The sequence below is a fragment of the Daphnia pulex genome, chromosome 7 (genome assembly GCF_021134715.1).
Source record: "Daphnia pulex isolate KAP4 chromosome 7, ASM2113471v1".
NCBI classification, from domain to species: Eukaryota; Metazoa; Arthropoda; class Branchiopoda; order Diplostraca; family Daphniidae; genus Daphnia; species Daphnia pulex.
The window spans coordinates 6,041,670-6,068,385 of NC_060023.1; the positions used below are offsets into that span (position 1 = coordinate 6,041,670).

The following is a 26,716-nucleotide window of genomic DNA, read 5'->3' on the forward strand; positions in this document are numbered from 1 at the left end:
GGTGCCATTGGAATTGCCTTGCAATTCTACACAGGATTAACTTAATCCAGAATTTACCAGTCCCTTTCTTTTATCCCTTCCAAAAACAGCCTCCACCAAAATCGGACGCTTTGAAAGGGAGATCGCTTGATAAAGGCCAAAGAGAACAGAACCATGTCGCTATTCAAATTGGCATGCTACAAATATATTCAAGACGGGTAATTTATTGATGGTGTGATTTGCCAACGGCTTGTATTGTGAAATCGAAAATTCCAGGAAATGCCACGTCGTGCCAACAAAAGAAACGTAAACAGCTTGAAAAAATTGTTGAACTTATTTAAATCTTCGAAAGTTGTTTTGTTAACTTTGATACAGGGAAATAAAACACGCCAGCGGATTTTTGCAACACTTCATAGGTTCGAGTTACAAGGTTTCAAATGTTTAGGACTTAATTGATCTAGAAATCTTCGAAACCTTCCGGTGGGATCTCGCTGTCGTTGGGGTTGACTCTTGTGGTGTTAGATGATCCACCGAAAGCGCCGAGGATCCCATTACCAGATGTTCTTCGAAATGTGCTGTTGACAGACTGCCCGACAAGCCCGATGGCCGGCTGAATGCCTTGGGCAATACGCTGAGTAAAATGTATACATAAATTTTTTTTTTTTTTTTCATATTTACAAATTTAAATAATTGAATCGCAAATTTTACCCGTGTGACGTCACGTAAAGTTCCCGGCTCCGGTACGACAGACTGCGTATTATTGAAAAGACGCGTGGAAGATTGCTGAACGCGAGTAAAAGCGCGTGTGACATTCAAAAGTGGTGGAAGAGCCGCCGATCCAACTGCCTGGTTTTCGTAATAACAATAAACATTTTCAGCCATGAATAGACGAAATTGCGTCAGCATATAAATTCAAATGATAGCTACCACGGCCATTTTTTGAGTCGCTTCGTTTCCGGATGTAATCAAGGCCGCAACGCTCCGGAGGCCTGTAATAAATGCCAAAAATCCAAGTCAAACCATCACGTCTTGAAGGTTTATTCTATATCAAGTCTCAATACCCGTGTTTATCACTCCAATTACCAAATCGCCCACGGAATCTAAGAAGAGTGTAGAATCCGACTGCAAACTTTGACGCTTTACCTAAAATTGTCCCAAATACAAAGTGAAATCGGTCAAGTCGTCGCTCGAAAACAGGTTTTCTTGTCTTTGTTAATTTTTTTTACTTACCAGACGTGAATCAGTAGGACTAGGCAACACGAATTGGGCTTGTAGAACAAAAAGCGAAAGAACTGCTATTAACATTTGACGATTAGTCATTCTGGTAAGTTGCTTTCAAGCGGCGAATTCTAGTTCTTTTTCGGAGACTGGCACAATCGAGACTGGTGTGGCCTTAGCCTTACGCACTCACCTGTATGTGTGCGAACCACACGGAAAATTGCCTCCAGCTGGGTTTTCTCCCTTTCCCCGAGACATGATACTGCTCTTCTTGGCAGTCCAAATAACACACTTTTTATGGCTTACATGGGCGAACAAAGAGAAAGTCTGCATAATGTTTTTTTGTTTGTTTTTGAAAAAACCCCAATGAGAATGAAATCGCTCCGTTTACAAACCTCTTCGAGTTTCACTGCTTCGAAAGTAATGTTTGAGTAAGAGATAAAAAGATAAATTCAGCCAATGAATGAATGACCCTATAGCAGATGGATGGCCACAAGAGATTGCGGAAATGAAACAGTAAAATCTACCGGTAGTCAGAGAAGGTAACACAACAGAAACTATGACATTTTTATTGAGAAACTCGTTTAATTCTTCCGAAGAACAGCATAGATAAACAAACTTCTTGGTCTTAAAGACGGATGGATAACTGGTTATTATCAAACAAGGTAATCGCATCAACTATTATACTTGATTTTCAAACGATTCCTTCGATTATTTTAGCATTTTCTTGACTATATTTGTTGACTGGGATCCACCCATGACGTCGTACTGTCGGATTTCGGACAAATTGCTACAAAATAATAAGTAAAATAGCATGTTACCAATCTGGAGATTTTGCCCATAAAGTTTAACGGAACTTACAATCGATTGCGATCAACTCGGTAAAATTTTTCCATCCGTTTATCACGCGACATTCGTTCCAAAAATTTTTCGTCGTGAGTAATAACAATCAGTTGGAATTTTCGCTTCTGACGGGTAATCGCGTTGGATAGCCTAGAAGTGAAATGTTTATATTAACGAAATGGAAAACTAAAACTATGGCAATTAATGCACTTACTCCAAAATAGTATCGCTCAAACTTGCAATGTTATCTTCATCTAAATTAGTTGTAGGCTCGTCCAAAGCTAAAACGCCACATTTTGAACTGAAAGCCTCAGCTAATGCCATTCGAATGATTAATGATGCCAAAACCTTCAAGAGATATGATAAAAGTGTAAAAATTATAAAATTTTAAAGGAATCATAAAATGTGTACTTACCTTTTGTCCGGCACTGCACCTCCCCCTCATATCCATTTCGACCCCATTTTTAACCATGACGACTCTGTAGTTATACTGGCGACGCGAATTAACGCCTAAAAGAATTAGGTTCATTCGTTAAGCAGGCTAACACTAATCCAAAGATATAGATGATGTACCCAATGCACCCGACTCCTCTGCATGAATTTCAACGTAGTCGATATCTTTGCCTTTGTATGTGGAGTGCCACATTTCACGAACCATTCTATTGATGACGCTCATCCTCTCTTTGTGGAATTTCATGAGTGCGGACTCGAGGGCATTATAAAAATTAGCGAGATCCTCGCTGATACCCTGGTGAATTTCAAAATCCTTGACCTGATCCAAGTACCGCTCCTCCGCTGTAGCGAATTCCTCACGCCGCAATTTCACTTCAAGCTCACGAATGCTTTTCTCGATTTCTTGGAATGTTCCATTTAATTCGCCTAACTGAAAGTTCGAAAGGAGTAATGAGAGACATCGCATTAGAGAAAAACAAAATTATTTACTTACCCTGATCTTGCAACGTTCCAATTGTTCTTCAAGTCTTTGGATCTCTTTTACTAGTTGCTGCAGTTTAAAGGTTTCCAATGTGGCAATGAGTTGATCAAGTTCTTGCTTGACAACCTGCCTGTCGGTCGTATTGACAATTAGTTTGAGATTGTTTCGCAAATTCCTTTCTTCGTTTTCACAGTTGCTTAGAGCTAACTCAATTTTCTTCGCGTTTTCCTGAATTTCCATTTTTCGTTGCTCCAGCGCCAATTTTTCCACTTTTAGCCGTTCGACCTCTTGCTGACTGTGTTGCAGTTGAGCAACTTTGCCGTCTGCACTCCACTTTTCGATTTCCTTATCCAAACTGGCCAGCGCGCGAAGTTGATTCAACAATTCCTCAACCTGTAAAAAAGAATAGAAAAATATATATTTCATATATTTTGCAATTCGTAAATCTTATAACGACATTAAACCTTTCTTCTTGCTTGCTCAGTTAAGGAATTGCGTTTCTTCTGTGAATCGACATGTGTGGCTTGAGCCGCCAACTGTTTGGCTACCATTGGTTGAAGATTCTGTTTCCATTCTTCGACGTCGAGACGCGCTTTCTCGATATCTGTCTCTAAAGTTGTCTTGCGCTCCAACAGATTACCTCGCTGTTGTAAATTGTTGTTCAACTGAAGCTTGCGCTCCATTAGGCGATTCACGTTTTGCTGCAACTGCGTGAGTTTATTTTGATGTCCATTGTATCTGTCATTCATAGACTCGATGCTTTGCGTTGTCAACCGATAGGACGCCTCGGCCTTTTCTACCTGCTCCTGAACTTCTTCCACCGTTAAACTGCCTTCAGCTCCTGAAAGACCTAGCTGGGCCTGGATATTGTCAACTAGAGACTGCAGCTTCTTTATGTCAGTCTAGAATTGAAACGACAAAACAAATGTTACTTTGAAGTTGTAATTGGAAAATTAGTATGAATAGTAAACCTTGACGGCATCTAGCTGAATGATGTCTGGATGGGCTTTCTTTCCAATATCTTCCTCATTTTTTAGAAACTCAATAGACTCCTCCAGATCTCTCAGATCGGCCTGGATGGTGCTGGAACGGCTTTCGAGATCTTTCAATCCGGACTCCAGCTTAGGGATTTCTGCTTCGGCCAACTTAGCTATAGATTGTGCGACCGGTCGCAATTGGAGTAGCTGGCCATGCTTACTTTTTTTCTCTGCGATTTTGCGATCTAAATCCGCTTTCTTCAAAATACTTTAGGATTCAACCTTATTAAATCTGTAATTTTATTGCAAATACCTTAGTAGGCATAGCTTCGACTCGGCCTTTCAGTTCATCAACCAGTACTAGTGATTCATCGGCATCATCAAATTCACGATGGCAAAGCGGGCAGTCTGCGTGAGCACGCTGTTTTTCCATTTTTTCAATGAAGTGATTGTACATCTTTTCTGAGCCATGGACTAATCCGCGCTGATCATCCAAATCCTGAATTTCTAGCGCTAGTCGGGCAATGTCATTTTCAAGTTCAGTAGCGCCAGAACTCCCAGCGTTCTTCAATTTTTGTTGGTGGGCTTTTGGGGGGAAAAAATTTAAATGCTAGACTTCTTATCAATCATAAATATTACAAACAACACTAACATTTCAAACATGAAAAAACCGATTACAACGAAAATAAGTGGGACATTCTTACCCGACAACTCGGATTGTTTAGAATCTAACTGACTACGAATGTTTCGTAAGTTGGCTTCGCAAGTTGCTCCTTCTTGACCCAGTTTGGTCAAGTTATGCTGCTTACTTGAAAGCGAAGCAGTTATCGACTTCAAACGACCATTGTAGTAAGAAAGCAAATTGTCCTGATTCGCGTTATCGCCAACAAGAATTTTTATAGCATCTTCCACTGTTTCTCGCGACTGTCAAACAAACATTTAAAATATATATTTAGAAAATTTTTTAATCATTTGTAAAATCTCGCCTACCATCAGCCGACGTTCTTGAGTTCTTTTACTAGACAAATCCTTTTGATGCATTTCAAGTTTCACTCGAATGTCTCTTTGGCCCATTACTTTCTTTAGTTGTGAACGACAATGGTCAAGTTCGGCTTCCTGCATCACTTTTTCAGACCTAAGTTTAAAAATTAAATTCATGAACTTTCGAATTTACACAAGGTTGAATAATAGTTAGCAAACTTGGCTCGATCAATGTTGCGAATTAATTCATCTTCGTTCAGCTCCTGTTTTGCACGATCAACCAATGTCTGTGCTTCCACTTGCTGACGTTCCAGAATAGTCATTTGACGAGAGTTCTCTTCCATAGCGTCTAGTTTGGCTTCTATCTCGGACAATTCTCTGCAAAACACAAAAAATTGATCAGAATATACTATATACTTCGCAGATGCTAGAATGATGGCTAAAACGTTCATTCTTACCTCTGACAAGTATTCAGAAATGTGTCTTTTGCTTTAATGTCTTGTTCGAGACGCACACACTCTTCTCTTAGTTTGTTAAGGGAATTAAGGAGTCTCCTTTCTTCATTTTCCAATTCTTGTTTCAAGACTGATTCTTTATGCTTTTCTTGTTCAACAGTTTGCTTGAGCAGATCTTGATATTGAGAAACTTGGACAGAGCCTACATTTCGCCAATTAAATTTGTAAATTAGTTAAGCACATCAGAAAAGGGGTAATAAAAAACTAAATTAAAAAGGTGTTGTTTACTGAGTGGCTGGTTTGACGGGAATGCAGAATGGCCAGGCCATTGATAACTGCGAGCCAAATTGCTCAGAAGGCAATCGCGTTCTTTAATACGGTTATTATGCTGCTCCTCTTCAGATTGCAGCTTTCCTAACTGCACAAGCTGTTCTTGTTGTGCTGCAGCGTTTATTTTTCCACTTTGATCCACCCGCTGTAATTCTCTTTGTAGAACATTAAGTTCTTTCTCTCGTTCACCCTATTTGGACAAAAATTAAATTGTACACTAAAGTCAAGAAAAAAACAAAAAATAAAACAATAGAAACCTTGGTCATCTGAAATCGTTGAATTTCTCGTTCCAAATCTTCAACACTGGCTGTGATGACCCGAGTAATATCCGACTCCAAGTCATGCCGATTACGCTCCAGCTCCTCCATACGAACTTTTTTCCTTTGAATTTCCGCTTTCGTCTTTTCGGCTTCCCTATACTGATCCATACTCTGTTTTAACTTGGCGTCAAGTTCAGTTTTGGTCTTTTGGAGTTGTTGCATCTCCGCTTCTAAGATCGCTTTACGTTCAGTATGTCGACGTTGATCATTTTGAAACTCTTCAGCTTGATCCTTTTGCATTTTGTAACGATCCACCATTTTCTCAATATCCTTCATCTCTTCAACGATATTCAAAATGTTGTTGTTAGAAGACAATTGATGATTTCTAATATTTAGCTACACTTACTGGCTTTAACTTCAATCATTTGTTTCCTAATTTCGTCCTGGCATTTGACATACCTGCCCACATAAAAAAATGTGCACAAGGTGTAATCTTATTTAACTGAAGAGCTACTAGGTACATACCTTGTGGTATTGAAAATATCATCAAATTTGTCTTTGACTTTTTTTGCTTCTTCCAATGGCCTGGAGTTGAAACCAAGAAGTATCAATGAAGAAATCCATCAGTAAAATGTTAAACTATTTGAACATTATACTCACCAATTTGAATCTTCCTGATGGCAGAACAACACATTGTTTAACAGTGCTTTAGAAACACCAAGTGTGTTGCAAACAAATGTATTCAGGTCATTATTTTTGTTCTTGTGGCTTTTTAGCTGAAACCAACAAATATTACTATATAAACAATATCATTTGTTGAAAACAAAATCTGATAACAGACCGTTCCATCAGGCTGGACTATAGAGATGGTACCATCAATTGTTTTGAAATCCATCTTAGATTTCAGTATTCGTGCTTCCATGGAGCGTGTAACAATGAATTTATTGTTGTGCTCATCAAAGAATTGTAGCTTTATAGAACCTATAGACTGTTTTAAAGAGAACAATTTTGAAAAAGTAGTAAATAATATTTAAAAAATATAACTGACAATTTTATTTGTTGATAGGTTAGGATCATGGATAAATGATTGTCCTCTACCAGTTCCAGATGGCACTTCTCCAGTGGTGGCATATTTGAGGGATTCAATAATAGTCTATGAAATGTATTAAGTGAAATCAAGAAAATCTTATTTACTCACAAACACTTCAAACACGACTTCACAAACCATGACTCAAACTTACTGTTTTGCCGCTGCCATTCTTTCCCAAAATAAGTGTTACTGGAGGTTCAAATTTTATGACCTCAGCACTATCAGACGAGAAATTTCGAATTCCTGTAATAGAAAGTTGGTCGATTCTCGACATTTTCAAAATCTGATATCAGTGATATGTACTCCTATTGAAGTATTTTACAATCTTTCTCCTAACACTGAGACTTCACACTTTACTCACAATGAGAATGATTTCATTGATAATAGAGAAAATAATGATTATGGATCGTTATCTGTTGCAAGGGAGTAGAGGTCGTGTTCCTTCTCTCCAGCTTTAAACAACATGCAACAATCTCGCGCCAATGTAACTCTGATACTCAAAGCATGACAGCAGACGATTCAGTTTTGTCTTTTCTCTGTTTTACTGTCGTTTGAAACGCAGTTGCCACATCTGGATTGCGATTGTGAAAATTTCTTTTCATGTTGCCAAAACTGCCATTTGCTCTACAAGTATAAGTAATTTAGTAACTAATTTACGACGAAGAACGAGCTAAATCACAGGAAAATTTCAAGTACTGTATTTTATTTCTACAATTGCATCTCATTGTGTAGTGAGGATGAACATGACTCCGTGGCGCAACGGTAGCGCGTCTGACTCCAGATCAGAAGGTTGCGTGTTCAAATCACGTCGGGGTCACAGCAACTTTTATTTCATTTTTGACAAAAGAGAAAGAACTAAATGTTAAAATGTAAACAAATATGCACGATTTAATCATTTCTTTATTGTTTATTTCTTTGTCTTTATGTTGCCCAAATGGATAACATTCTTAAACATCATTACGCAACCCAAAACATGTTAGCCTACATTTTTTTTATACATAACACTTGAAGAGACTCGATACGTATATAGAGCATGTGAGGAAGCTCCGTGGAGGATTTTTTTACCTGTTTCGGAGATATTCAAGGTTGGGGGCACAGATGCTAATTTTGGTATTCCCTTGTATACCTAATAGTTTTTTTTTTAAATCAGAATATGATTTATATTTCACCTCAGATAGGCGAATACTGACAAAGGACTGACGATATACTTGTTAAAAAAAAACTGTACAATCCCACTAAAGATCTGATTAAGTAAAGACAAAACATGGTTATACATCTATTCATTACGTAAATTATTATTATTCGGCTGAATAAATTGTCGAGCTCGTTCTCGATCGCTTACTGGTCTGATTACATGCTAAACAGTCTCGAGTGAGGAGACATGTAAAGAATGCCAAAAGTGGCGGCCACGGTTGAAATGATGAATATCCACAGGAGGAACCTAACGAAGATGCGTCAGATTATACACATTCACATCATTTGTAATTAATTACTATCCAATTTCAAAGTCTACCTGTCGATCACTAGAGCTACTTGCTGCCACTCTAACTTGATGACGTCCTTACGATCTTGATCGGCCAATCGGGCTTCACTGCGCTCAATGTGTTGGTAGACTTTGTTGAGCACCCGCAAGAATTGTCGCTCAAAATTGTCGACGGGCCCAATGTTGGACGGAACGCTGTTTATCAATCCGGCACTGGCGCCAAAACTTGATTCCCGGAAATAAAACCAAGCGGCGGCAACAAAAACAACAACCAGTCTTCATCAGATTGCGGTTATAAATAAACAATAGTAATATATAATAATATACAAAAATAGCAAATAACAAAAATAAAAGAGATGATGGGCGTATGACAATCGCTATAGTGTTATACCGGTGTGGCAAACTGCCGTTGCTGTCGCTCTTGAGACTGTCTCCTACATCGACGTTGAAACGCTCATTCATTTCCATTTGATTTTTCTGCTGGAATTCCTGAATAAGAAATAGGATATATGGTAATAAGTGATGAGAGAGTTGTTGAAAGCCGGCCAAAATATTCCCAATAGAAGATGGGCCATCGATTCAAATGGGGATTGAGAGACTATCATATAGATAGGGATACAATAGAAGACGGGTGACAGTTCAGGAAGTGGGATGAGTGGTAATAAAAGAAAAACGATAGTCTTTTCAAGTCTTTTTTCTTTTCTTCTTTTTTATTGATGCCCATATAATATAGTCTTGTTATTACTATACCTTGGCTTTGGTACTACAGGAACATCCTTCTGAAACGTCCAGATGAATAAAAAGTAATTTCGCCAGAACCCCAAAAACGATTTTTTTCACCAACGGTGGCACCCCTCGACCACGCATTCCTCTGCGACAAAATTCATGAGAAATAAAACGAAAGAAAAAATAGACAATCTTTCATTGCTTATGTATGATTGGCCAAATTGATTGAAAAAGACAAAATTTTACCTGTGGTGAATATTGAGCGTTACCACGGACAGGCCAGTGGCAAACGAGACGAGGCTGATGGTCACGCCGTAATATAACCCTAAAAGAAAAAATTGGGAAATGAATAAGAGATAATCTCTTTCTTTTTTTGTGTGATCATTTGATGCATTTCTCGTTTGGACAATTAACTGTGTGCTCCAATAGGTAAAGAGACCCAGAGAAAAAAAGAAAAAAAAGGAAAAAAGGGGGTAGTAGGCTATATAACCTCTGTTTTGACGAGTAGTAATATGAGGCCAGCCGTGAATGAACCACTAAATCACATTGGGACCAAATTGCCCGTGATAAAAATCCCCTCCCGAAACTGAGATAACAAAGGCGGATGGATATGTCCCAGCCTACAAGGGGGTGAGACGGACTCCTATATATACGCTGCTTCTGTGTATCCTGTGCACTTTCAGTTTTTAAGTCCCTCGGTTTCCTCTTATTTTTTCCCCTTTTTTTTTATTTTTTATTTTTGCCATTCTCTCTCTCTTTCTCTGTCTTTATAGCAGCTCGTCTGGCCGTCGTATTCTTTGCATATACTGCGCCGTTATCTGAACAAAACACGCTGTTCCCGACTTGTCCCCCCGCCCCGCTTCCGCCCGCGCCTTTTTTCCAGCCCAACAATGAGGATCGGCCGTCTCTTCTTAAGCCGAGAAAAAGCTTCCGCTTTTCTTTTATTAAAAAAAAAAGAAAAGAAAAGGCATTTATTTTGAAAGAAAATGATAGTTGCGACCGCGACATTTGTATAAGGGGAAAAAAGAGAAAAAGAGAAAGGTTGTTATTGTTACGCCGTCTGGTGCGCATTGGCGCACGCCATTGACTTCCTAATACAACCTCGCATCTGCCGACATCTGCTCACCAACTCCGTGATTCCGTGTCAACACAATATCGGTGGATAATAAGGCACCGCACCGTCGACTATTTTTCACAAAACAAATCGATGGAATGCGTAGGATATTTTACCTATAAGTGGAAGTTTCTCCGATGTTGGCGGCATACTCTCGCCGATAACCTGAAAACCCATTTAAAGTGTTAGTTTCTGAATTTTTATAAATTATGTATATACAGGTCCTGATGACCCTGTTAGACCGGTTTGTATTTTCATATTACGACTCCGGACAAGATGAATGCTTGTGTGTACCTAATGGCAAACCCCCCAAACTAAAGCCTAGCTGTAATGTTGTTTCTGGATTACTGGTGCGACATGGGCGTACCGACTGGGAAATGGAACAGAGGGTGTCGACACACTGCATGCTAATAAATCTTGGCCGAAGGAGGGGAGAAAGATGTTAGTACGTATAGCAAATATGAGATTCTAAAAAAATCCTAGGAGCATTATATACCAAATAATGTACATGAAACACTATTAGTCACGAAAAATCTTACAGGTACTTTTATGTACAGTAAACATACAGACTATATTCCTTGATAGGAAATGGTAAAGTCTTAAAATACAGGCGCAAGTCATTTGTATTCTGCTCAGAGCCGTCGCTATAACGGCGGCAAAAATTGACATTCAAATGGGAAACCCCTGGGGTTAAAAAAAAATGGACTCACCATAAGGAAAACTGTCATGGAGAGTAGCGTTGTGATGCCGAGAGTCACTTTCTCGCCGGAATCGGAGGGCATGTAAAACGACATCAATGCAATCCCCGTTATCAAAACACATGGCAGGATCAAATTGAATACTGTCAAAGGAGGGGAAAAAAAACAAATCAAAATAGAATTTTCTTTGAAATTTTTCTATAAGCATCGTTAATGTAAATGTTACCGTAGAAGAGAGGTCTGCGCCTCAGAACAATGTGAAATGTGATATCCGGATAAGGTTCTTCGCAACAGGAATAGAACACTACATTTCGCTCGACCACCAAATCAATGAGATCCCATTCGCCTTTAATGATTTTACGAACAAACAACATCCGATCAAGTGAAAATGACTAAAATTAAACTGAAGTATATTTTAGGCTGTGTACCATTTGGAACATAATTGGACAAGTCGCCTTCTTCGGCTTGATTCAACAAATTCACCTAAAGAAAAATTTCATCATTTCAAATTGGCTAATCGGAATTGCAAACTCAAACATTTATTGAAATGAATAAGAGACTGACTTGCAAGCCGTCGTAGGTCCAGCTGGAGAATTTCATGGAGCATTTCTGCTCGTCGAATGGGAAATATTCAACATTGATGCCTGAGGAGAAAACCAACAAGAAACGACGTCAATAGACGCCCCAAAAGCAGAGAATAACCTATGGAGAGGGCTATGCGGTTGGTTTCTATTGAACTGCGAAAATATCCTACCGCAAGATGATTTGAAAATGGCGGACGAGAGCCACGTGAGATTGCCGTCGTGAGTAACGATTACGTTTGTTGACAATAAAGCCGAGTTGTATTCAGAGTCGGCGCTGCATCAAGAAAAATAAAAAAAATAAAACGCCGAGCGGATCGCGAATAAACGGAGAAAAGAAGAAGAAGAAATACGAAATAAACACTCGGCCATTAAAAGAGCTCACAAAACAAAGATATAGCTCTCCATCATTAAAATCGTGACAAACTAGAATGGCTGGCTGTGCTGTGCAATAGAAGCAGTGCGAGCGCTATAGCTCTCGCGACTATAGCTTAGTGCAGTATTTAATGTTATTATTGCGGGAGCTGTCGTAAAAAGTGACGTACTTGTTATACAGAATGATATCCGACTTCCACACTTTGTCGGCCGGAATGCGCACCACTCGGATCCCGCCGAACTCGGAGACGTTCCAAACGAGACTGTAATCGGTCCACATCTATAATAAATTAATAATATGCGTTTGACATGTAATACAAAGTGACTCTCAATTATTAAGAACGCTTGACTAGGCTAAATTCTATTTTGTTCAGGGATTTCAAACGGCGAAGGATCGACAGAAAAATTTCAAATCTAATCGGCGATAAAAAAGTTGATTGGAAATTCTAATAGCTGTGTAATCAAAAGAATGCCATACCTGATTCATCCAGCAATTTGTAGTCAGAATTTGATTCCGTTCATCCTGTTGAAGAAAACCAAAAAATAGTTGAATCATTTATAAGGGAATGTGTTGGCTGTACACAAATGTTTGCGTTGGCATATTGGTTGTAAAAGCGTAATGGGCTTGGGTATATAGTAGGCTGGTACTCTTCGAAGTAATGCCAACTACGTCGTCCCTTTTGCTGCGGCGTTATGTGTATAATGAAGTCGGAAAATAGAAGCGCATGCAGCAGGCAACTGAGTCAGAACTGAGTGCAGTAATGCATAAATGTATATAATCCCGATGGGTTGAGCCATTCCGCAGCTATAGCCGTATTATACCGACGTGCTAGATTATATATATGGTAACATTTGATGCTGTAATGTAGTCGACACCATTCGTCTCATCTCATCTAAAGAATTCGCACGGTCTCCCGTCTCCTCCTCCTCCGTCCGCCCACCCCGCCATCCGCCCATGGCTCCCTGACTGGCTCGTTCAACTGCAATAGAGCACTACTAATCCGAGCGGCCCTCCATCTCTGTCGGGAGTGTCAGCCGAACAAAGACTCTGATGGATTTCAACGAATTTTCACCAGCAGAGGATGTGTCTAACCGTCGCCCTGCTTCGCTTGCCACTTGCCAGAGAGCAGACCGCATATGCTGCGGGTGCCCATAAATCTGGCGGGTGGGTCAGCGACATCCACTCACTCTTTCCACCCCCCGATTCCGACGCGCCCACGACTCCGCATTCTCATCCGCCGGGGCCGCACGAGTAAAAAGTCCCGATGGCTGCAGGCGGGAGACATGGAATCAATTAACATCCGTCGAGATCGCTCGTGCCCCACGCTCTCTCCAACAGGAGCGAAAAATAAAGAGCCCGACCGGGCGAAACGGGCGGCAACTTTCGTGTAAGTTAAAAAAAAAGAAAAAGGATGGAAAAATCGAACAAAGTGAAGAAGAAGAAAAGAGAAAAATGAGATATCTGCCACCACTGCTGATGCGCTACACTGCATATAGTGCATACCATCTAAAAGACAACGTCAAGATCTAGGGGGGAAAAGGGGCTGCTGGCATTGGAACAAAAAAGGCGGAGATGATAGGACGAGAGCCGGACGAGAGCTGGAAGAATCGCTAGCAATCAGCACTCACCACGTCGATGATTTGAGTCAGAGCCAATCCAAATGTGATGTTTAATGGTTCGGCGGCGTTTCGGGAAGGTCGCACAGAACGGTCGTAATTTGCCATCAAATGCTGGATCTGCTGGTGCACACAGTATTATACAGTATATATTTCACATCAATCTCCCAACATTTTTCCATTGAAATTCATCAAACCAAAAAAAAAAAAAAAAATTAATGAAATTCTTAGATTATATTAAATTACATTTAACGGGTTTGAGCTATGAGCCTATGAGAGACATGGAAATTAAAGTTTACATACCAAACGGTACTCGTGAGACACGATGGGGCGAATGTATTCACCGTCATCTCCTTGGTTACCTATTCAAATTCAAATGTAACAAATTAGTAAGCCAAAGATCACTGACGTAATAAGATTTCTGTGTTGGCTCATCTCGCATTTATTCGATGAAGCTCATTTAAAAAAAGAAATCAAGATTTGTTTCCGCTTTTCGTTGCGTAACGCCCGTACAAGACCACTGCTTAACCGTTCATCCTTTTGTCAAGCTTTTTGTATAGAACCAGGCAGACTTGTATTTATGTATCCTTTGATAATGATATTAGAGTCGGAAAAAAGGCAAGGGCCTGAAAGCATTAGATTACAGCGACTCCATTACACGCTTATTTAGAATCTTAAGGAAACAGACTATAGTTATTATAACACCCCTCGCACACACACACACACCGGAAAGAAAAGTATAACCAACAGTCACCAGTCAGTCATGAGAGCCAATCTGGCGTTTGCCACGTTTGCCACGCTAGTCTGCTGTGTGGGGCCAAATGGAGGAAATCCCTTTTCCAAATCCTTTGGCTCTTCGCCTTAGCTAATACCCGAGAAAAAAAAATATCCAAGCGAATCATCCGAAAAGAAATGCAGCAGCCATTTATTTATGTAGGGTGTGTGCTGGCCGCTGCTGGGTATTTATATTGTAATGTGGTCTGTTTTTATTTTATTTTATTTTATTTTATTTATATTAGTGCGTGCAGTAGTAGTGTGTATGTAATAATATTTCTCAGACTACTACAGGCCCCATGTCGATACTAAACCTGGAATAGCAAGGACCGTCACGAAAGCTATCCAAATCCTTTGCGCCATTTTGCGGGATCTCATCGCATTAGTGCAACTCCATTGGATTGGCGTGTGCTGGTGGCGGACGAAAAATCCTTTCTCGGCTGGCGGGAGCTCTCCACGGCCACTCTTCTTACGTCATCTGAATGGAAAATCAACAATTGAACTTTTTCTCTTTGAAAATAAATAAATCTATACCAAAATATAATCATTAAAACATCGTCGTTTCCCCCCAACTTTTTTTTTTATAGAACAGCATCGTCAAAATCTTCACTGAGATGTTGTGGGAGTCGCTATAGTTTAGTGTTCACACGCTAAATCTTGTTGTTGTTTGTGCACGAAAAATTTGAGACGAAATGGATGTGCTGTGCGCGGATTCAATGTTAAATTGTGCTGTGTGTGAGTGCTGTAGGTCTGCGCTGCATGGGCCTATGCTGGGCATTATTATTTTGGGCCAGCGGGAAAAGAGGATTGAATACAAGTTTATGACTGTGGGAACTCCGTCTGGCACTTTCGCCTCTCGTCTGTATTACAAGTACGTGATCCATCTAAGCTTCTCTGACGGCTTTATTTGTATTAGGCCACCCCAACTGACCGCACAAAGCCATATCCCAGACTGTATAGGGAAAAAGAGTGCTGCCGGCGTGAGAGTGCTGGCGGGGGGTTGACCAGATCGTAGACGATCTGTGCGCTATCTGTGATGACGTTTCAACATGTGAGCACCAGCCTGCCTCGAGACCAAATTTGACCTTTTTTTTGGGTTATTTTTACTACGCTCCGCGCAAATGTATAACCCCATTTGGTGTACATCTAGAATTATAGATATGCACTTTTCTATTTAGCTCTTCTATTCGTTTATTTATACCTCAGTTGAGTGCTACAGTCCATCGATCGATAAATACACACCCACAGTTGGAAAAGTGCTCAGTATTTTGTTGAACAATAATTTTGTAGACTGACGTCTATTAATTATCACAGAGACTTTCCAAATGATATTCAGTCACAACAGGAAATTTCCGCGTGATGAAGCAAACGCATTTTTTATTGAAATTTTATGCGATCAAAGAGAAATGATCGATTTTGACTGAATCATTTTAGAATGTTTGATGAATCGGAGTCGCATAGTTGGGAAGACACTGTGTATCAGTCACTGCCGCCGAGTTCGACCGAATTTGACCGATCTATGACGTGTGACCGACTGGCGTCAGAATTTCAGAAGGAAAATCGGAACGATTGCTAACCAAGGCGTGAAACAATGTATCCGGCGGGAAGAGGTCGATGAGGAGAGGGTGCGATACATAACAGTTGGCCAAGATCAATAGCGCGGATATCCAAAGAATGGAATTTGATTCGGGTGAGGATCCTACAATAACCTATGTATTATGTACGGATGACTGTTGACTGTATACCGTACATAGAAAACTGCTTACTTAGCTTCATTTTTTTGTGCTGCTGTTATTTCGGAATAGCGTTTTCGATTGTGTAATGAGTTAGAAAAACCGCGAGGACAAATGCTATTTGAAACGATGGAAGGTCTTGAGGAACTTCGCTTGGGCAACTCTCCTAGCGCATCTCCCATCGAGTCGTACGCCGCCGGGCTAGACTGCGTGCTGCGTGCGCCGTGGCTGCGAAATGCCACGAATGGAGCAACTGGGACGGAGCGGAATAATAAAGATAAAGAAACTCAAACGACTAGGGGAGACGAGAGCAGGAGGGAGAGAAGGATCTATAGGATCCCCCCAAAAAAAGAGAAAAAAAGAAGAAAAGATAGAGAGGGAGAAAAAAGACGGTTGTCGGAGAGAATAAAAGACGGGAAAAGAGAATAGCCTCGGCTAAGAAAGACTCCCATCGGACGATGGATCATCAAAATCAACGGTGCCTTACCCGATTTTGACAGCTTGCTTGCGCTATTACCTATATCTCCTCTCTCTCTTTCTCTCTCTCTCTCTCTCTCTGGCCACTTGCTTTTAATAGCCATCAAAGCTGTATCGACCAACGAGAAAGTATAAGGCCAGACTATAGAGTATAGACTCTGGCCGGCCGGCTCGCGAGGCCGACGCCACTGAAGTACACATAATAAGTGAAGAGTCGTCACGAGTTTCATTCTTTCTCCTCCGATTTTATATGCCGAGTAACTTATTCTGATGTGATCTCAAAATAGGAAGACTATCAAGATGTAGGGGCTGCGTCTACGTAGTACAGCAGTCTGGTAACAAAAAAAGCGGGGAGAAAAGTTGTTTGAAATTTCTGTAGAAATCGTATTGCATCAGCCGCTTGGAAGGAATTTTAGAAATAAAATCAACTTGATTTTTTAATCGCCCATTATTTCTAAACGTAATTTTCATCACATCCAAATAATAGAAAAGAAAGCCAGCATATATCGCATTATCGCCATAATAATCTGATATCAATTTCTTATTGTAAACTATTGATTTGATTCTTTGTAAACATTTAACGCTTTGCTATGTTTGAATTCACAGTTTTTTAAATTATAGTCAACCGCATAATTTCAAATGATTCATTTACATAAGTATAGAGTTACGGTTCTATTTTCATCTAGAAAATACGGTATACCTATAGGCATAGCTAATCAGATAAATCTTTGTTACTTGACGTTTCCCTTTGCGGTCTCTCCTTCATCTAAACACGAATAAAAGAATCAGCGCAGTATTTTGTTCTTTGCTATTTTTATTTCCTCTTGTAACCGAGTAATAAGGGGGAAAAATAAAGGACGAATCATACCAAACTCGGCTTTCTTCCTTTATTTCCGCCAACTCGCTACAACAAGGGTCTTCTTCTCTTTCCGGGTCTTTCAATTTTTTTTTATAGACTGAAAAGTCTTGCAGTGCTGCAGCAGCACTCAGCGCTATATGTCCCGACGACCGCCGGCCCATTAAACAACTAAATACGCTACAGTACCCAATTATCGGGTATTTGCGCTTCTTGTTCAGGAGTCACGCTAGCTGATGATGATCGACTGTCAAACTCCCTCTAACTGATTTCTCTAACCAGGCGTAAAACAACCCCGGCCTCGTTCACATTATTCACCCCTGACATTTTTTTGTTTGGTTAAATTTCTGGTTGTATAAGATTGAATATTCGATTAAAGGACTGAAGAAAAAAAATACTCTGCTATTTTGGAATCCATTAAAAGTTATGAAATTATTTTATAATTTATTACATATAGATAATAGCTACCGTATCAGAATGATTGATGATTGCTGTTTAGTAACCTGCAGTAACTAATCCGAGTTAAATGTTATTATTTATGCGCAGTGTCCAAACTGTCTGTTATTACTTATTAGTATGGAATCTAATGTAATTGCAACATCCTGCCAGTTAGTTTGGTGACGATAGAGAGAGGGAGAGATTTACTAAAGGCGGAAAAAGACCTCCGCCGCGTCTCCTTGTACAAAACAAAAGAAGAGAGGAAGACTCTTTGACAATAAATCTCAATCACAACACTGGACTGTTACAGGCGCTTCCATTCTATCGTGTTGTGCAGCTTGTGTTCATCCCTCTGTTTTTTGTTTCGATGCTTTTCTCGGTGTAAAAATAGTAGAAATCTATTGGTGATGGGGTACAGAGTACTGCAGCAAGGGAGAGGGAGGAACTGAATCATCAATCGAATAGATGTCTATCCGGATTGTCACGAACGACATTAACTTGGGCATACACACACAACACAAAAAAAAAGGGGGGCGGAAGCGCTTCTGAACGACAGAAAAAAGAAATTACAATAACATGAGGATAAAGATACGTAAAAAGAGAATGAAGCTAACGATGTAATGCCAACTCTATTTAACACTTCATAGCCTAACGCGGTCAGCTTATATTATGATACAAATAACAAGATGAATGTGAAGAATATGAATAAACTAAAGAAACTTTATATTTTTTTTTTTCTATTTAATAAATTAACCCTTAAACACGAGGCCGAGGGTTTCTTTTGAAAAATTGCGGTCGAATGTTTCGCGGGAAAAAAGTGGAAACAAAAATAAATCGACCATCATTGTTTTTTTGTTGGAACGGTGTTTAGCAAACTGCTACTACAAACGAAACACAAGAACCCCCCATCAGTATATTATATAGTTGTCTAGGCTAAACCAATTGAAGAAAAGATTAATGATAACTTGCCTTTTGTCCGTGCCATCGTAATGATCGATGAAGCAGAAATAGTAGAACAAAAAAAAAAAAAGGTTCTACTGCATATGATGTAGGTATACGTATTTAATGTAGACTGTATTCGATATTTACAGGCCCATATCTACGGTCTACATCTCGTATATCAGAAATCTGTATTTGTAAATAAATTCAGAGAGAGCCGATTGCATCGTCTTTTGACATCCCCTGTGTCAATATTTTCTCTCCGCAATCGTTTGGTTGACAATCGCCGCTCGTGTGGACGCAGCGTGAAATCGCGCCGTCGAGAACATCAACCCAGAAAAAGAAACTGTCACCCGTTTTCTGCTGCTGTCGTTCAGGCAACGACTGTCATAGATTTCGCCCGTCTACTATATTTGAAAACAATCGAGCAGAGCATTGTATTGCATCGCATCAAATTTGGATCGGATCACATCACATCGCATATCGAATCTGAATGTTCCGGTGAATAAATTACGAACCCATATCTTAAATGGAGAAGTATATATAGATAGATATGGGCACTGTTTAGAGAAAAGGGTTTTTTTTTTTCTACATCGGTGGCGTATAGAACGGGAAGAGCTATAAGTCATATCCAGATCCAGTGAGAAGTGCAGCAACAGTGGCTATATGTAGCACGAGCACGTCTCTTGATTTTTGTTCATTCCATCACTCTCCTATACCCGGGTTAGCTTATGGTATATTGGCCTTCGTTTCATCTATATGAATGCCAACCTTGTTCTGTCGCAATTCGCAAGCTCTAAATTAATAGGACTCAATGGGCTCGTAAGTTGGGAATCATGCGTCCTACGTTCCTACGAATTCTTCTAGTCTTTTCTGAGAATTTTTTAAAAGCCTATTTTTATAACTATTTTAGTTGATTTTGTAGTTGTATATTTGATCTGTGACAGGATTTTTTTTTTCGGTTTTATTCACAAATTTATTGATAGGATGCCATAACAGATATTAAAAACTATGCGCTTACCGCTGTAGACTATATTATAATTTAGCTTAGATCATTTTCAGCAAAAAAGTTGCTATGTAATAATATCCTCAAGTTAATCTCTATTACTGCGTATTACTGCTACCCTCGAACAGACTAATTATCAGATATAAGGCTCAACATGGATTGAGGTACCGTTGCTGTCCATGTGTTCACAGATGCAGTAAAGATATTTTATTAACTGCTTTTTTCTTGGAAATCACGTAGAATATTACGAACTATAACAATCTACTTACGATCTCTTTACGATGATCTTACATGCCTTTTAATCTTTTAATGTTGAATGTATTTTGTATAGTAGTAATTCTACTGCCACAAATACTTTTATCTTTCTTCTGATTTAATTTGGTATCAGTAAAAATTGCCGATAGCCATTGACAACTTATTAGTATAAATTTTTCAGAAATAACACTCGGAAATCAATTTCAAACCAAAGGAACACTTTTAATAATTAAAATCAGAAATGGATATTCGTGTACGAGATTTGAAGAGAAAATGAAATACTTACGATTAGAAGTAATATTGATGTAAAAGTTGAAAGACGTATAAGCCAGTACCAGTAGAACAGTTCAGAATCTTAAAAGAGCTTGGGCCTAGGTTGTCTTCTTTGCGGATGTCCACAAGATCGCGTGCACTCTGCACTGAAGCTGGTCGTCGAGTCTTGTCCTTATTCTCGACCCTCGTCCTCTCCTTTCGACTGAAAGTGGCCTGCGCTCTTTGGATCTCTCCCAGAGGTTCTATATTCCTTTTCCCATCACTTTCCTATGATTATACGTCTCTCCCTTTTTAACAAGCGAACGGTGTGAGATGCTGTAACAGACCTACGTGCGTAGCAGGCGCCTTTGAAAATAGCTTAACGGTCGTCTTACCTCTTACGCAACAGATCAAAAGTTTCTATTATTGGACTATGCAATTTAGCAATTTCTATAAAATTTCGAGAATTTTTCTGGTTTTGTGGACAAAATATAGAAAAGGTTTGGGAGTTTCAGCGTCTTTGTTGAAAACGCGATAAAGGTTTATTATCTTTTGCCTCTCCGTCGTTCTCTGTAACCGCTAGATTCTTTATATGATTCCTTATGCAGCAAACATCGAAAGAAAAATGTTAATTTTCTCATTTGTTGTCATGAAGGGTGAAGACAAGGATTAGTGTGGTTTGGTGTTGGTTACCAGTTACGACCTATAGGCCTACATGCAGTCCCGCACACAGATGGAAATCAGCCAACATTACGATATCAATGACTTTGATCTAAATCTAAACTTTTTGAGACAATTACCTACAGCTAAGCCTATATTGCAAAACAGCTAAATGTGTAACTTTAAATTTTACAAAAAGGCCAGCTCTATATTCTGACGTTTTTTCTTACTTAGACCCAACCTAGAATCTGATACCACTTTGAGAACAGGCTGTACAAGCCTCCGACATAGTGTCCGCACTTATCGTAAAAAATAACTTTGGTTTGTCATTTTTCTTTTTAGTCATTTTTAAATTGTAGAGTTGCGTGCGGTCACATGGGTCATATGTCATAGGCAACCAACGTCCGTTCAAAATTAATTTCCGTTTTATGTACCCACGCATGATCTCGTCTGGCCTTTGTTAAATCAAGAATAACATTCGTTCGGTGCATAACGTCCTTGTTGGGACTTGGGATCCATCCGAGGTAAATAAAAAGTGTATAGGCAGAGCCATTAAGGGGGGGGGGGGTCAGTCAATTCCAAAAGACGGTTGTCCATAAGGCCATGAGACAGAGATAGCTACGAATAGGCCTACGCTGCTGCCTCTTGTGGGTGTGTGGTGAAGTCCTTGTAGATTATCGCACTAGTGTTTTGCGAATTAGGTTACTGCAGATACGTAAAAGAAGCGTAAATCAAAGTAATTAAGTATTATTTTGTCAGCTAAAATTATTTTAAAATTAAAAGGCAAAAAATTTGAAAAAAAGTAATGTATAAGCAGAGCCATTAAAGGGGAGGTCAGTCATTTCCATAAGAAAATTTTCCCTTTGGCCGCGAGACGGTTTTTCGAGCTCCCCTCTAATCCCATCCTCCAGTTCCTCCTACTGCTACGAGAAATTACTGCCATCTAGCGCTAAAGATGCGAAGAAATGGAAAGAGTCGATTAAAACGTGTGTAAAAACGTATATTAATTTTAACATTGTAATCAATCGGTTGTCGTAGTGGTTATAGAGAACAAATTTATGACTCCTGAGGACAGAGGTTCGGGTTGTGACTTGAACTCTCATTTTTTTCAGTTTTTTTGTATTTTAATTTTAAAATAAGTTAAGCTGAAAAACTTAATTATACTGTGGTTTATGCTTCTTCAACAATAACTTTACGCTCTTAACAATAAATAAACTAGCCTACAATCAATATCGGTCTGAAACAAAAACGAAAATCTCACCTGATAACGAACGAACGTAGTTATCCAATTATGAACGGGAACTGGAGATTACTGAAATGGGAAAAATTAAAACTAGTAATGACACTGGCGAAACTCCATAAGCCGCCATGCAAATTACCAGTTCAAGTCCAATGATTTTTTCGCTTTAATCGAACTGGCAACTTCGGACGTTAGCCTATTCTACTGGCGGACTGGCAGCAATTAATTTCAACGTGAGAATTTCAACAACAATGAATTTCACCTGATCTCGTGAAAGGATTAAAACATTTGCTCTTCCGATCATCATATTTATCATTATTCTTCAATTCATACGTGGTTTGCTTTTTTTCGTTTTTTCTTCGGTTTCTTGGATTATCACTGTCTTTACTTGCGTTATTAGAAAATGACAACAGTGCTTGATTAGTCGTTAATTCAACAATGCCTTGGTGTGGAGGTCTTCTTCGTAGTTTCTCCTTCCTTGATATTTGTCCTGTAAGAAAAGTATTAATGCAGAAATTTGAACCATAACAGAATCCATGAAAAACTTTCAATACCTAGTAGACAGGACAAAACAATAGCTCCAAAATTGCAAACGTTACGCCAAAATTGTTTGGGCTGCAACAGTCTCCAATAAGTCTGTAGCCTATATCCATTTTCTGCACTCAATTCCTCGGGTTATGATGATAATTTTAATTATTTATACTTTTCATTATGAAATTCTAAATCAAACAGATTCTAAAACTAGAAGACAGAATTTCAAATTTTTTGAAATTTGCGCCTTTCACAACATTGCCTTTTTCATTTATTTGAATGTCGTGTTAAAGATCTAGATTTCTCCGCTTATTGGTTCAACTACAGATGATTTAAGATTGATGCCTTCACATTCATTTTTAATTATTTTAAAATAGAATAAACAAAAAAAATTAATTTTTAAGAAATTCAACAATTTTTTTTGTAAGAGAAGACTTGCTCTTCAATTATGCCTTCCATTACTATTGAGTGCACACTTATAGCAGATTACATTAGTGCACAGTATAGCACATAGATTACATCCGAGCCAAGCGAAATGTTGCGCTTGACCGAGTAGCATTCGAGGAGCGTCGACAGGGACCGTCGGAGTCATTTGACGATTTCTTCATCGGATTGCGTCTTCTGGCAGATGCGGCTGATTTGTGCGGAACGTGCTCAGAGACGAGACTCGTGACACGCATCATTGCTAGAACCTGGGACTCGGAAACAAAAAAGAAGTTGTTGGCCATAAGCCCGTTTCCTTCATTGCAAGCAACAGTCAACATCTGTCGAAGTGAAGAATCAGCATGGGTAAATGAGCGCACCCTCAGTGGACAATCGGGAGTGGCCGCTATATCAACAAAGCAATTTAAACCAGACCGTCGTTCATCCAAAGGCGACTGCAGTGCTTCTGGCCGGATATCTCATGCCCATGGGGAATCTTGCCCAGCAAGCGGCAAGTCATGCCACACATGCGGGAAACCGGATCATTTTTCTCTATAAGGCCCTAATCACGAAAAGGATAGAGGTGGAAAGGGCGTTGGCATTGGCGCTAAATCCAAAATGGCGCACATCATTATCGGAAATTTTCAGGCAAATCACAAGCGCCGTGTATCCCCTACCATCTCATTGTAGGTGCTGAAGGACAACGGTGATGGGGCGGCGACGCTAACCAACGTCATTCCGGACAATGGAGCTGAAGTGAGTGTGTGCAGGAAAGACATCATGGTGGCCATCGGGTTATCTGAGAAACAGCTGTCAGCCTCGTCTTTTGATTTGGTAAAGGCCGACCGTTCGTCCCCTCTGTTGTCGATTGGGCAACGGGATCTCTCAGTGCGATACGGTGACCGATACACCCGCATTACGGCCGTATTTTGCCCCGAGATTAACGGAATGTTGTTATGCCGGGTAGACTGCATCAGTTTGAACATTTTACATCAGGATTACCCTAAACTGTTAACATCGGTAGCTTCGGTGGCAGCAGCGGACGTTTCATCACCTTTGGAAGCTATAGAAGACCCACCTGGCGGCCCCTTTCTTCGTGGAGTTTATATCCCGATGGAACCCAGTGCGGAGCAAATTTCTCTCATCGAAACGGCCATTGCAGCAGAGTTTGAGGCGGTTTTGAACTAGGAGGATGAGCTCCGCCAAATGATGGGCCCGGACATGGTGATTCAGTTTCGGGAGGACGCCGTTCCATTTTATGTTAATGGGGCACGACCGATCCTGTTTGGTGACCGAGCAGACGTGAAAAACTTGTTGGATAATATATTTACTAAAAAAGTGATTGTGCTGGTTAGTGAACCATCGAATTGGGCAGCTCCATTAGTAGTGATTCGCGGCGCAAACGGGAAAATTAGGTTATGTGTTGATTAAACTTTGACCGGACGCGCTATCACGCACTCCGGTAAACGGGACGTGGCGGAGGACGAGTGCATTGGAACGAAGCTGGCATTTTCGGTATACAACGTAGCCATCCAGGGTGTCAATACCATCATTGACCCTGCAGATGACGCAGCTTCATCACCCCATCTACCGGACACACTGACTGAGGAGTTACGGGCAGAGGCTGCAGCAGATCCCCAGTATGCTGATTTGATAGCGGTGATCGAGACCGGATTTCCGACAAACCGGACACACACTCTACCGCATGTCCGGCAATATTGGTCTATCTGAGAGCAGTTGTCGATAGATGGCGATATCGTGTTATACGGATCACGTCTCGTGATTCCATCCGCTTCGTGCTGTGGTATTCTAGCAAAATTGCACTCGTTGCATCAGGGGATTGTGAGGACCAAACGTCGAGCGCAACAGATTGTGTATTGGCCACGGATATCCAATGACATAATGATGCTGGACATCTGCCAGGAATGATTGGCAAGCCAAGCTCAAGAATAATTACTGGTGGACCCGTTGCCGTCATACGTTTTTGAGGATGTATCGGCAGACTTATTTCAACAATGATCGTTACATTTGTTGGTCTATGCCGACCGATTATCAGGATGGCTGGTGGTGCATTAGTGCCGCCACGATCCTACGGCCCGGGAGGTAGTGCAGGCGGATACATACTACTGCTGAACATTGGATCGATGGAATCTTCAATAATTTTGGATTTTCCATACTAGATTTTTCACTTATTAGAACAATAAGTCTATCGCTTTAACTGGCCAGTCAAATATTCTATAAGATTTTTGAGTTTCTGGTTCTCTTAACCGCGATTCTCGCAGGGCGCCTAGCGCCCTACTGACTTAACGTTATGTTTCCCCTCCCACGTTTTCATCAATGGTGCCTAATAAAACCACGAGTGAGATATTTAGTTTTTATCCGATTTCATTGAAATTTGGTACAGTTATTGGAAACATATACACATACTGTCAAAAGGCAAAAAAAATATTTAGTAGCTAATTTTATATATTTTTTAAAAGAAATTTTTGGGGTCCAAAAAACTGGTTTTTGAAGCGTTGGGGTATGTACAAAATTTTTTTGTTCATTCATACTTTGGATTTCGATTTGTTTTTAGGAAACACAATCTAATTCCAAAGGTTGTCAAAAAAGAAAAAAAAACCCCTAAAAGTGGGACAGACTATGCAGGCCGTCATCAACAATTTTGTGGAGTTTTTAATAATAATCATTTTAATTGAGTGCCAATGCGCCTCCGGTCGGACAACGGCCCACAGTTCAAAGCGGGCCTTTTTCAAGCGGCACTGAAGCGCTGGATTGTAGTATGGGGCAACTCTACTCCTCATTACCCCCAAAGCAATGGGCACGCGGAAGCAGCTGTAAAAACCGTGAAAGAGTTAGTACTGAAGCTAGCTCCATCGGGGGATTTATCGTTGGAAGAGTTCCTTGCTGGCCTGCTAGAATTTCGAAACACTCCGCATGCAACAGGATTATCACCGGCTCAAATTGTATTCGGCCTTCAGCTCCAAACCATGGTGCGGCCCGCCCATCGATCTTCCCACTCCAATCAATGGAAAGAAGTTATGGCCGCGCGGGAGCGTCAGGCGAAAGCAGATGTGAACAAAAAAATTCCGCTAGGACCTACGATCACGTTCGCTGCCATCATTACCTGTTGGTGCACCAGTACGCGTCCAAGATCTGAAAACGAAGTTATGGAGCCACAGCGAAGTGATCGTTGTGGTCGGAAAATACCGGACCTATCGGGTCAAATTTGCCAGCGGCAGTGTGCTTTGGCGTAACAGGTGGTTCCTCCACTTGATGATTCCGACAAAGATCGAGAGCGGGTGCTGTGATACATCCACGTCATTACCAGTAGACGTTCACAACGCGAAGGTGGACGCGGAGGTACCAGGGAAAGAGCAACCCCGGATAGACGCCCCTCCAGCAATTCTACGCCGAAGTACCCGAACGCGCTATCCGCGCGTTATGTTCTCCATTTAACTATCATGTTCCTAT

At 40.3% G+C, this 26,716-nt stretch overlaps 3 protein-coding genes and 1 non-coding gene across 5 annotated transcripts; 2 read left to right on the top strand and 2 right to left on the bottom strand.

Moving 5' to 3' along the window:
• Window positions 1-205: 205 nt before the first annotated feature.
• Window positions 206-7,575, bottom strand: LOC124196670 (DNA repair protein RAD50-like). Its single transcript, XM_046591826.1, has 25 exons — window positions 7,219-7,575; window positions 7,026-7,130; window positions 6,819-6,965; window positions 6,638-6,753; window positions 6,503-6,562; window positions 6,384-6,436; window positions 5,975-6,315; window positions 5,676-5,907; window positions 5,391-5,589; window positions 5,152-5,310; window positions 4,942-5,086; window positions 4,656-4,875; window positions 4,265-4,536; window positions 3,946-4,209; window positions 3,439-3,876; window positions 2,987-3,367; window positions 2,614-2,923; window positions 2,456-2,550; window positions 2,255-2,388; window positions 2,059-2,190; window positions 1,210-1,987; window positions 1,041-1,122; window positions 907-968; window positions 688-825; window positions 206-610 (listed from the first exon to the last, which is right to left on the bottom strand). The coding sequence occupies exons 1-21, from the start codon at window positions 7,339-7,341 to the stop codon at window positions 1,909-1,911; spliced, it is 4,005 nt and encodes a 1,334-aa protein (XP_046447782.1). The 5' UTR covers window positions 7,342-7,575; the 3' UTR covers window positions 206-610; window positions 688-825; window positions 907-968; window positions 1,041-1,122; window positions 1,210-1,908.
• A 237-nt stretch (window positions 7,576-7,812) lies between these two features.
• Window positions 7,813-7,884, top strand: Trnaw-cca. The gene has a single exon. It is a non-coding gene; the product is annotated as a tRNA-Trp (tRNA).
• A 70-nt stretch (window positions 7,885-7,954) lies between these two features.
• LOC124197703 (neuronal acetylcholine receptor subunit alpha-10-like) lies at window positions 7,955-20,584 on the bottom strand. Of its 2 annotated transcripts, none has more exons than XM_046593234.1 (17): window positions 20,426-20,584; window positions 14,750-14,913; window positions 13,965-14,023; window positions 13,674-13,781; window positions 12,523-12,567; window positions 12,215-12,324; window positions 11,843-11,946; window positions 11,653-11,732; window positions 11,517-11,571; window positions 11,315-11,434; window positions 11,101-11,231; window positions 10,507-10,555; window positions 9,523-9,601; window positions 9,301-9,421; window positions 8,942-9,039; window positions 8,581-8,775; window positions 7,955-8,508 (listed from the first exon to the last, which is right to left on the bottom strand). In XM_046593234.1, the coding sequence occupies exons 2-17, from the start codon at window positions 14,811-14,813 to the stop codon at window positions 8,418-8,420; spliced, it is 1,509 nt and encodes a 502-aa protein (XP_046449190.1). In that variant the 5' UTR covers window positions 14,814-14,913; window positions 20,426-20,584; the 3' UTR covers window positions 7,955-8,417. The 2 variants fall into 2 exon arrangements, with proteins under 2 accessions (XP_046449190.1, XP_046449189.1); XM_046593233.1 differs by having other exon boundaries at window positions 8,581-8,826.
• A 5,363-nt stretch (window positions 20,585-25,947) lies between these two features.
• Window positions 25,948-26,499, top strand: LOC124198377. The gene has a single exon (XM_046594208.1). The coding sequence runs from the start codon at window positions 25,948-25,950 to the stop codon at window positions 26,497-26,499; it is 552 nt and encodes a 183-aa protein (XP_046450164.1).
• Window positions 26,500-26,716: the final 217 nt, after the last annotated feature.

What these genes read in the sequence shown, in the direction of transcription:
- LOC124196670 (XM_046591826.1), bottom strand. Translation starts at nt 7,341, where the DNA reads ATGTCGAGAATCGACCAACTTTCTATTACAGGAATTCGAAATTTCTCG. An exon ending in CTCAAGAACGTCGGCTGATG is followed by an intron (nt 4,876 to 4,941) that starts GTAGGCGAGATT and finishes TTTGTTTGACAG; the next exon opens with TCGCGAGAAACAGTGGAAGA. An exon ending in CTGAGCAAGCAAGAAGAAAG is followed by an intron (nt 3,368 to 3,438) that starts GTTTAATGTCGT and finishes TCTTTTTTACAG; the next exon opens with GTTGAGGAATTGTTGAATCA.
- LOC124197703 (XM_046593233.1), bottom strand. Translation starts at nt 14,813, where the DNA reads ATGAGATCCCGCAAAATGGCGCAAAGGATTTGGATAGCTTTCGTGACG. An exon ending in GACGGTCCTTGCTATTCCAG is followed by an intron (nt 14,024 to 14,749) that starts GTTTAGTATCGA and finishes GAATTTGAATAG; the next exon opens with GTAACCAAGGAGATGACGGT. An exon ending in GATATCATTCTGTATAACAA is followed by an intron (nt 11,947 to 12,214) that starts GTACGTCACTTT and finishes TTCTTGATGCAG; the next exon opens with CGCCGACTCTGAATACAACT.
- LOC124198377 (XM_046594208.1), top strand. Translation starts at nt 25,948, where the DNA reads ATGCGCCTCCGGTCGGACAACGGCCCACAGTTCAAAGCGGGCCTTTTT.